The sequence below is a fragment of the Cervus elaphus genome, chromosome 21 (genome assembly GCF_910594005.1).
Source record: "Cervus elaphus chromosome 21, mCerEla1.1, whole genome shotgun sequence".
NCBI classification, from domain to species: Eukaryota; Metazoa; Chordata; class Mammalia; order Artiodactyla; family Cervidae; genus Cervus; species Cervus elaphus.
Genome location: NC_057835.1, coordinates 72,401,864 through 72,413,063, shown reverse-complemented (window position 1 = coordinate 72,413,063; position 11,200 = coordinate 72,401,864). Strand labels below are relative to the sequence as shown.

General features: G+C 34.6%; 1 protein-coding gene across 4 annotated transcripts in view; it reads right to left on the bottom strand.

Moving 5' to 3' along the window:
- Window positions 1-6,191: 6,191 nt before the first annotated feature.
- Window positions 6,192-11,200, bottom strand: part of TRIQK (triple QxxK/R motif containing) — a 105,081-nt gene continuing 100,072 nt past the window's right edge. For all 4 annotated transcript variants that reach the window (XM_043879814.1, XM_043879815.1, XM_043879816.1 and 1 more), the window contains one exon: window positions 6,192-9,314. In XM_043879814.1, the coding sequence (XP_043735749.1) occupies window positions 9,201-9,314 (114 nt within the window). In that variant the 3' untranslated portion in view covers window positions 6,192-9,200. The remainder of the gene's footprint in view (window positions 9,315-11,200) is intronic.

Below are 11,200 nucleotides of genomic sequence, written 5' to 3'. Positions count from 1 at the left end.
AGAATCTTCACTGAAAGACCTCAGAGTCTAGTTGGAGAATTATATAAATGAATAACTGTCATGGAATAAATTCTCTAAAAGACAGAGAATCATCACCTCACCTAGCCTTGAGTTGGAAGGGTTGGGGACTGGAAGGGGAAAGGCCAGAAAAATCGGGGAACAGAGAGGTCTTCAAGGATAGATAGGTAGGCGTTTTCCAAGATTAAATATAAGGAAATTGTTTGAGGCAGACGAAAGAAAGGAGGTGACAATGAGTACAAAGGGACATTAATAAATCACCTTCTCACTCCATCTACCTCATGCCCTCTGTGCTCCAGCCACTCTTGGCTGCAACAGGCCAAATGCTAGTATGTCTTTATACTCTTTTACTGGTTTTCTCTCACTTTAGAATACACTTTTCACTCTTTTGATGAAATCGTCACCACTCCATCTCTGAAGATCATATGTCATGAAAGCAAGAGTATTGTTTTTGTTCGTTTGTTTTTCCTTTTAATGTTTATGGGTATGTTGCAAGCACAAAAACAATTCTGGCATGTAGCAAACATTCATTTTCTTCAAATGAACATGTGAATAAATCCCAAATTGTTATCAAGTCTAAGCTCATACCGCTTCCCACATGACAGGCCAATAATGGAGACTCAAGTTGTTGGGGCAAGGAATAACACCTTTATCTAGAAAGCCAGCAAACCAAGAAGATGGTGGGCTCATGTCTCAAAGAACCACACTGCCTGAGTTAGAATTTAGGCTTCTTTTATACTAACAGGGGAAGGAGTAAAGTGCAATATTTCCTGATTTTTCATCAGCCCCCAGAAGGGATGTGTTAATTTCTTCTTCTCTCTAGTCATTCACAGGTGGGTCTGGTCAGGATGTTTCTTGCTGAGCTAAAATCTTTCCACTCAGTCGTGTCCGACTCTCTGTGACCCCATGGACTGTAGCCCACCAGGCTCTTCTGTCCATGGAGTTCTCCAGGCAAGTATACTGGAGTGGGTTGCCAATTCCGTCTCCAGGGGATCGAACCCGGGTCTCCTGCATTACAGGCAGACTCTTTACCATCTGAGCCACCAGGGAAGCCGTGAGCGGAACAAAGGTTAATTTAGCTTAACATTCATTACCTGGGAGGCAGGATTCCCAGAGATGAGCCATTAAGTGTAACTTAAGTTTACAGGCAATATCTTTAGTTATTAACTGGTAATAGGATACAAAAGGTTCTTCCCTATTACAACATCAGTTCTTTTCTGAAATACTCTTTAATTCTTGCTAAATATTCTTCCAACACACTCAAACACATTTACAACACAGAGACATGTTCCGTGCTCAGCTGCTTTGGTCGTGTCCGACTCTTTGCAACTCCATGAACCGCAGTCCCCCAGGCTCTGCCAGGGGATTTTCCAACCCAGGGATCCAACCGGCGTCTCCTGTGTCTCCCGCATTGCAGGCAGATTCTTAACTACTGACCCACCAGGGAAGCCCAAGACATATATACATTCAAACAAAAGAGAACTGTATCACAATCACTTGTAATCATTCATAACTTTTTTGACCTCTCTCCCTGTCAGTTAAGTATAAATACATGCTATTTTAGTGAATCCATCACATTTTATTTTATAGAAGTAACAAGACATTTAAAAAGACTCCTATATTGGACATATGAAAGAAAAGAAAGAAAGTGAAGTCGCTCAGTCGTGTCCAACTCTTTGTGACCCCATGGACTGTACCCTACCAGGCTCCTCCATCCATGGGATTCTCCAGGCAAGAATACTGGAGTGGGCTGCCATTTCCTTCTCCAGGGGATCTTCCTGACCCAGGGATCGAACCCGAGTCTCCTGCATTGAAGGCAGACGCTTTACCCTCTGAGCCACCAAGGACATATAGGTAGCTTTAATTTTTTGTTTCTTTGGGTTTTTTTTTTTGACATTATGAAGAATGCTTAAAGTATACATCAAATTTAAGAAGTTTTAAAGTACATTGCAAAAGTCCCTTCCAGAAAGTGTGTGAGATTACTATTCCCCCAAGCACTATATTAAAGAGACTGTTTCTTCACATCTTTAATTAACACTGGGTACTGGCTTGTGTGTTAGATTTTAATTTAATGTGTTATAAACCAACAGTATTTCCTTTATGGCTTCTGACTCATGAATCAATGCCCAGAAATAATTTCCCTACTAAGAGCTTCTAAAAATATCTATAATTTCTTCTAATACTTTTTGTCATTTCATTTTCACACAGAAATCAAATTCCATCAGAACTTAATCTTGTTTTAAGTCATGGTTTAGGCATCTTTTAATTTCCAGATGGATATTCAGTTAGTGCATTTAATAACTAACTAATCTATCCTCATGACTTATAGGAAACATTAAATGAATATTCATATTTTGATCTATTTCTGGACATTGCACTTTTTCTATTGGTTTGTCTACTTTTCCTTGACAATGACATTATTTTATGTATTATAATTTTATAATACACTTTAGTATCTGATGGGTTAAGTTTCTCTTTTCTACTTCCAAAGCAGAAGACTATTTTTATTAATTCCTTTTTTAAAGTTTTATTATGTCACCCTGTAATGTTCTTTTATCCAATGAATTCTCTTCATACTTTTGCTGATTTTCTTCTAGATAATTCTAGAGTTTTGATTGCAATTGTAAAAGGTATTTTTATGCTATTATATCTAGCTAGTTATTGTATAGATAGATAAAACTATTGATTTTCACAAATATTTTTCTAAAAGAGCAGGCTACATAAAACTTATTTTCTTAGTTTTCTAGTCAATCATATAATTTGCAAATATTATACTTTTCCTCACATTTACTCCTTATTCCTGTTGTTTCTAAAATCTGACTAACTGGCTGTCACTCTCAGAATAACTTAAAATAGTGTAAAAGCATAAAGCTTTCATGATTTTAATAATATGAAGCATGATAACATAATTCTCATTTCAGTACTGAAAAGAGCAAAGATTGCAATGGACTGAATCGTATCACATGTGTAAAATCTATGCCTTTATAATGATAATACAAAAACAACAGGAACAACAACGACACACCTTCATTGGCCACAGTTAAGAGTGCTAAGTCATTATTCTGAAATTTGGGTTTCTTTAAGCTGTTTAAGCTAACCAAATAATTGGTAAAAATTGTTTTTAATAATTTCACTTAACATATGCTAAGATGGAAAATCACCAGTTTGAAATGCTTAGTGATATTAATAACCTAGGCAACAATTATGAATGGATTAAAAAGCTTCAGGTAAAACCTTGATGTAAAACCTTATTTTGGAGGGAATCAGGTTACTAGCACATGAATCCAGTAACAAATTTCAGCATTGCCATAAGTGAGACAAGCAGATATCATGTGTCTCATTAAAAAACAAATGACAACAACAAAATTGTCTGGATCTAATCTAACTTAAAACTTAACTTCTATTTTACAGAAAACAGGAAAACTAGAGGGAAAAAATGAATAATAAAATGAAAAAGGCCAAATCTAGAAAGCTGAATATTCAAAAGGACCAGTAACTTGTTTTTTTCGGCAATCAATGGCATGAAAGAAAGAGGGGTTTATTGCTGAATACAGTTGACTCCTGAATAACATGGGTATGAACTGCAGGCACCCACTTACATGCGGATATTTTTCAATAATAAATACTACTACATGATCTAAGGTTGGTTGAATCGTCAGATGTGGAGGAACCAGGAATATGGAGGGCTGATTATAAGTTATAGGCAGATTAGTCCCCATGCTGTTCACGGGTCAACTTTATAAGAATTTAGGAGACATACAAACAAAGGTAGTACAGATCTTGGTTGAAAACCTATCTTAAATAGATATCTTAGAGACAATTAAGGACATTTGACTCTTGCCTTGGTATTAAGCAATATGAGGAACTGATTAATTTGATTAGCTTCCTAGTAACTAAAGAAAAAAAAAACCTAACAGAAAACAAAAACAAACAAAAATATCAAAGTACTTTCAGGAATGCATACTTAGATATTTGCAGGGGAAATGTCAGCATATTTGAGATTTGCTTTAAAATACCTCAGGTTACAGAAAAATGGGTGGAGTATATGAAAAAGAGTGGCAAAACATGGGTAGTTATTGAAACTAGGTGATGGGTAGATTGAGGTTCACTGTACTCTTCTCTCTAGTTTTGTGTAATACATATGTTTAGTGACAGATAAAGAAAGCAGGTAAGAAGAAAGACAATAGAAAAAAAAGGGGAGGAGCAGTGATATTTCTAAGTAAAATGGTAGATATGAGAGGCAGTTAATATAGTACACACCAAGTTAAGTACGACAAAGTACAAGTGAGGTTCATACAAACAGAGAAGGAATGTTCAAGATTGCCAAGAAATTGAGCACTGAGGCAGATGGGGAGATGGTAAAGAGTAAGTGAACAAGAGAACTCAAATAAGATGCTGAGAAGGGCACTCACTATCTTGATCACAGATGTGTAGGAGCTAGTGTAACAAGTAAGTTTTTAAATTCTGGGTTATTTCTCTTTGGTCCACCTGTTGTTTTATGTACAGTATACTAATATGGGCTAAGACTATGACCTCCATCATTGGTCATTATACCAAGAGTTATATTTGGTCATGTTTTATTTATAAAACTTTCTTTTAAAAAAACTGCTGCAATTTAAGAGTTTTTAAAATGCCTTTATCCTCACTTTATAAATATGAGAATAGGAAAGAAAAAAAAAAAACCTCTGAATTTTATATTATCCTAGGATGTACAGAGAAGACAAGCCAATGAAGACCTTGCTTTATCACATTGAATAGAGCAACTGCAGAAGCAATTTGTTACAAGCAGATGGATAGTTGAACACTGAAAAGGATGATAAACTAGAACAAAATTAGATATTGAAATCAATTTCTTTTAGGCTTACCATGAAACTTCAAATTTACACAAACAATTGTATTTGAAGAAGTCAGAAAAAAAAAATGCCATACTAAGATGGGTGCCCATGAAAACAGAACTTTACACATGCTATAGCCTTTATAGCCACCATTTACTTGGTTGGTCCAAATATTTATAGTTCATTGTTATGACTGCCAAAACTGGCAACCACAAAGATTGTTGTCTCAATTAGGACAGTAAACAGATTGTCTCTTTTTTTAATGAAAAAATCTAAAATGTAATACTTCACAGTTTAACATGTTTATTCATCTAAACGAGCTAAAAAATAATGGTGCGACATCTGTTCGAGAGGCATTGGTACCTCAAATTTTGGCTGCCTCCCCACCAATTTGGTTGTTGTTTTAAAAATTGAAGAATAGGAGGGGGTACTGTCATCAAAAAATCTTCTGGCATGTAAAGTATCTTATTTTTCTTGAAATAAGGATCTCATGTCTGCTGCTAGGGATAAAAAAATTTTTTTGTTTAACAAGGAGGCACAATGCTGAATATGACAGCAGTTCAATTGTTTTAAATACATTTACTGACCCACTATAGATATTTCCACGCTGGTACAGTTCCTTAAGCAACTCTCCGTGTTCCCTCTATATTTACCTGTGTAGCTAAAACCTATACAAAATAGCAAAGTGTTTCTGTAGGCACTGGATTTATCTGCTACGATATTTTCTGTAGGTTGTACTGATTTTAGATACGGTGTCAGTGGAACAAAATCTAGCAAACATCCTCACCAGACTGCACTGGAGCAATTCTAATAAAAGAAGGCAGTACTGCTAAGGGAGAAGGTGTGAATCTCCCCAGAGAAGCCTCAGGTAAGTGGAAAGAAGCCTAACTGTTGGTAACAAGAAAGTAAAAGCTTATCTTAGATAGCCTCTGGCTCAATAAACTTATTTATAGATGAAATACATTAACATTTAAAATCTGTTCAATTTCTAGAAGTTTATTTCTGAAGCTTATCTAAAGTATAACTTGATCTACTGAATTATCATGACTATATAATTTCAGAATCTGGAAAAATAAAGCATCTTCATTTTCACATAAATATAAGCATTATAATGAAAATTTAGTTTTATTTTCAGTAAGAGTGAAGATTTAGACTACGTTAACTTATAACAACGAATATGATTTTGAACGATGCTTAAGATCAGAATAATGTATTCCTGGAAAAGAGCAATATTTCTGTTTTACAACAGATCTAATGCTAGTTGTCTTGATCTTTAAGAAAACCAGGATTAAATGTATATGTGCCCCAATACAAGCAAAGATCATAAATGCTAAATGCTGAGTTGAAAAATATTGTGATTTTAAGTTTTATTTATTAAATTCAAATAATTTTAAACCATATATCACATGCAAAAACTGCACCAGGCTCTGAGAAGACTAAAAGAGATTAATTTTAACATGCATTTATTAAATATATGCAGATCATTACACTACTGAAATTACAGAAATGAATAAGAATATATTCTCAGGACTTTGTAATCATCAGTTGAGATGGAAATATTTCTATTTTATGAAAAATTGAAAAAGATTAGAAAATCTTCAAGTATTTTGTCACCTTAAAACAACAAACCTCATACTAGTACTAAAATAAGCTTTTAGTACATTTGTTTCAAAAGAAATTCTAGATGAGGTAATAGTTTTACATCTCCTCTCAGATGAATTTACATTTTCTTTATTTTGCATGCAAGATAAGATGCAGTAACCATTTTCACTTCATTCACAATATTTCCTAGGTTGTACATTAAGTCCAGCTGCATTAGTTGAAATTATTTTTTCCTGCAGAAACAGCATGTTAAACAGATTCAAACGTTCTGAAAAGTAATTACATTTTTCTGTTTTTGTCTTCTGAATTACTCTGAGTGATGAATTATTGCAGGGGAAAAACCCACTCCTAAAATTTGTCTGGTGCCAGTCTCAGACTTACACCAAATACCCCTCACTATTCAAAAGTGTAGTGCCCTGAAGCTGTAGGCCGGATAACACCTCTGCCTTCAAAGATTCAAACTAGACTTCAACCTGGGATTTCTCTATAAAAAACTGCTGCTTTCTAACTAAGGTGAGTTTGACAAATGTGGACTTCACGAAAATAGTGTTTTGTAAACATACACTGTCTCACTTTACCTGCTATTTATTAAAATCAGAATTTAGCTCTTAGAACTTACCATCAGTCAGTCAGTCATACAAACAGACTAGCCATAGACTCAGAGTATTGGTAAAACTATGTAATGAAACTTGTCTATAATCATACTGTGTTTAGCCTAATATTCATTACTATCAAAAACAACATTTTCTCCCAAGGAATACCTCAACGGTAGAACAGGATAATAAATTATTTTTTCAGGGGAATGAATTTTCAAACATTTCTAAGAGTATAATCATGTATTTTAAATACTATAAATTCTGTTATATCTCACTTGGATAGGTATCTAATAAACAAGTATTACATATCCTTGCATTTAAATTACCACTGAAATTAGAAATAATCTTTATTTAATATGACTGCATTTAGCACCAGATGGGAGGGAAAATAACTAAATGAAAATTGTTCACGTAAATGTGATAGGAGTAAGGGAAAACAGTATTTCTTGACATGTGGCATGTCACTCAGGAAAGTAAAAGACCCATCATATCCAAAATGCCAGCTTGGATATTCCCTTGCCACCCACTTCACAAACAGACATACCACATGGCATTAAATGCTGCAACCTTTCCTAAAAATGCCACTTGGATTGGTCCACTATGGTGAGTATATAGGAACTCTTGGTCTGTCTCTTAAGTTTGTGATTTCAAGGGGAAGAATCCAGTAAATAGCATTGGCTAAATTCTGCCCTCAGCTGTTTGACATAAAGGATCTCTGAGGATACTGGATCTTTTGGCTGTTTTCACGCTGATGAAATAAATTATACTACTTGAAAAAATTCTATAGAACAAAATGCTATACAGCCACTTTCAACTATCCGCAAAAGTCTCAAAGATATTTATCAAAACTTTGTTCTCTTGGTGAGTATGGAAACAATCTTAACATTTTATTTACTCTTTATAAATACACTATAAATCACCCTATGAACATGTTGCAAACTATTCATTTTCTATACAGATTTGTATAAGGTAGTAACTAGTGACTCTGGTGTGGACACATACTTTTCCATTTTCTAAGCTTAATGTATTTGTGTGCTGTAAAAATATTTTAAAAATTGATTACCAGTAAAAAATATTGAATACGTTAGTCATTATAACCCAACAAATGTAAAACACTTTGAAAAATCATATAAACAAAAAACTCGATATGCAAGTAATATAAGACACATATTTTCTTCTATTACTTTTCACAAAAGAGTCTTAATTGATTTAATTCCCAAGAGGCAGAGCACAATTTTGTAAAACAAGTTTGCATTGTTCAGACATGAGCAACCCAAGAAAGTGTTTCTGAGTAGGTAGGTCTTCTGCTATTACTGTTGTGTGAAAAAGACTGCACAATTAGATGACAGATTGTTACTCCCTAACAAGAGGGGCAAACTGATACAGCAAGCAGCCAGAACAACATAATTAAAAAAGGATTCCAAGTTTATATTAGTAGAGTAATAAGTTAATTAAAATCAAGATCAACTGAACTTTCTATTTACACCAGTTCAGACAGCCCAAGAGGAAAGGAACTCTATTTTAGAGACATATGTGACTCTTTGAGCTTCTGTCATCCAGGTGCCATTTCTGATGGAGCACATGTGCAGTGAACAGTTGGCAAAGAAAGAAAAAGATTACTGTAGATGTATGTGCAGATAGTCTCTCTAATGATATAAAATACGTCTGGAAAGAAAGCAGGGCTTCTTTGTAAAATGAAATATTTCCCATGACTTTTCATTCCTTTTTAGGCGCTGAATGTGACTAGAGAATGCTTCTGGAAATGCGGATATATACTTCTACTCATGATGTATACGGAACAAAACAGATTTGGTAATCTGCAAGTGATGGAGTTATACACATAAATTGCCTAAGACATCCGAAGAATTTAGGATCTGTTTCCCATTTTATCAAAATGCACCATGAATAGGTTGCCTGTCAAAGTAGAAAGATTTATAAGAGTATCTAGTAGCACACATATTATACTACATTGCTAGGAAAGGTTCTTTTCTTGATATCCTACGCAACTACTTAAAAAGATATTTCTGCAAACTGAAAATACCAGCAGAAAAAAATTCAAGATCTTGCTGTCTCAGTACTTCAGAAAGTATTGGTCCCTAGAGGTGCTTTTAAAAAATTATTTCCTTTTCATGTATTGATTGCTGCTCAACTAATCTTCATCTGGTTCCAGATCAGGGTCAACATCTGAGGACAGTCTGAGATAAAAGAAAGCATAGAAAGCCAGCAGGAGGGCCAATATAGCTGCCAGCACAAGGCCAACTTCCTGAGGAAGGAAAAAAAAAAAAAAAGCAAATTTGAAATTCATGAAATAAGATTGGTTAACATTATCAGTTTCATGATATTAAAAAAAAAAGTTTAGAATGATCACATTCTTTTTGTTTAACACTTTGTCATTAAGCGAAGAAACTTATTTTGTGGTTGACAATACCTATAATAATGGCAAGACATCAGTGGGTGGGCTTCCCCGGTGGCCTGGAAAATCCCACGGACAGAGGAGCCTGGTGGGCTAGCAGTCCATGGGGTCGCAAAAGAGTCAGACATGACTTAGTGACTAAATAACATCAGTGGGCATAATATGAATATATTCATACCTGTTATTACTTTTATTTAGCATATGTCTTTCTAATAGTAACACTAACATTTATCATTTTAATATATTTTCATAGTTTAGATATCAAACTGTTGGATGCAAGCAGTATAGTTTGTACCTACACAGTTTATCTTGCTCTGTATTTCTTGCTTCAACACATTTATTATTATTATTATAGCATTTGGACACAGACTCTAAAGTGATCACTCTTTCTCTAATGGAAGGAAACAACTAGAACAAGTTTCTAGATTATGTCTCTGCGCTAGTGCCACCTGGGAAGCCCACAGACATCCTTATTAAATATTATTTTGTTAAAACTCTTATTTTTAACTTCTAAATTCTAGAGTTTACATACAAGGTGGCAGAACGAAACTGAACACTCTTGGATCATGAAGCGTGATATGATATGATAGAATTATCACAACTATGAAGGATGGTCCTGGGTACTTCGTTTAGTGATCTGATGCAGATTATATTGATGATGTTGAAATAATAGCCAAGAAGTTTACCACATACACCACAGCAAAATCATATTAGTTTTTAGAAAATCTATAAACTTTCTGTATCGATACATAGACACACCATGAAGGAATTTTCTCAATGTTAGCACATCACTTGGCTAAACAGAAAAAAGACCAAACAGTGCCAGTACAGTACCCTAAAGGGCTTAAATATCCCCTTCTAATTTTCACTTTCATATCACACACCTTCCTGACACTATTTTATGGAGAAACAATTTATTTGCACTTAATTCAAATGTAGCTTTCAAATGCCACTTAATAAAATTTTAAAGACAATAAAATCAATTTGGTTTATAATAAACATGTCAAATTTACCTGAATTTTGAAATTACAAGTGGATATTTTATATAGATTTTTAGCTTTATAATTACATTTTTTTTTAATCTGAAAACTTTAAAAATAAATATTAATGAAAATCACGGGGTTGAAAGATTCAGTGTCAACTATTTTTGTAAGATTTGATTTCTAAATCTACTTTAATGAAATCGAAACAAAACAAAAATTACCCTATCAATATAATGTCAGATCAAAGTGAATTTTCCTCTGTTGCAGTTGGAATACTTTGGCATCTCAAAAGGGCAGGGCAGCAGCAGACAGGTTCCATTTACTTTCTTGCACCCACAGCTGTGCTCGCAGACCCATCTGGTTACACAGCTACTAATTTTAAGAGGATGTAATAAGCAAGGGCCACACAACTGCAAACCCCATCTGTTCCGTGTCGTGGACGACAAAGCTGTCCCACAGCAGTCACCGTCCACATCAGCCTAACCCAAGAGTCAAGTTTCTGCTCTCCACCGGAGGCCGTGGTCCTCGTTCCCACCGATGATCACCTCTAATTGCTGCTTTTCAACTCCTTCTTATCCTTTCAAGCAACACTGTTTCACCTTCCTTGTACATTTTTAGAATATCCAGAGGCATAAAAAAGAGGTTTAAGGGTAGAAAGTAGAGAACATTTATAGAACACAACTTCAGAGGATCTCTTCATTCATTTCAGTCTATTCACTATACTATGGTATGCACGTGAGGCTAAAGAAGTGT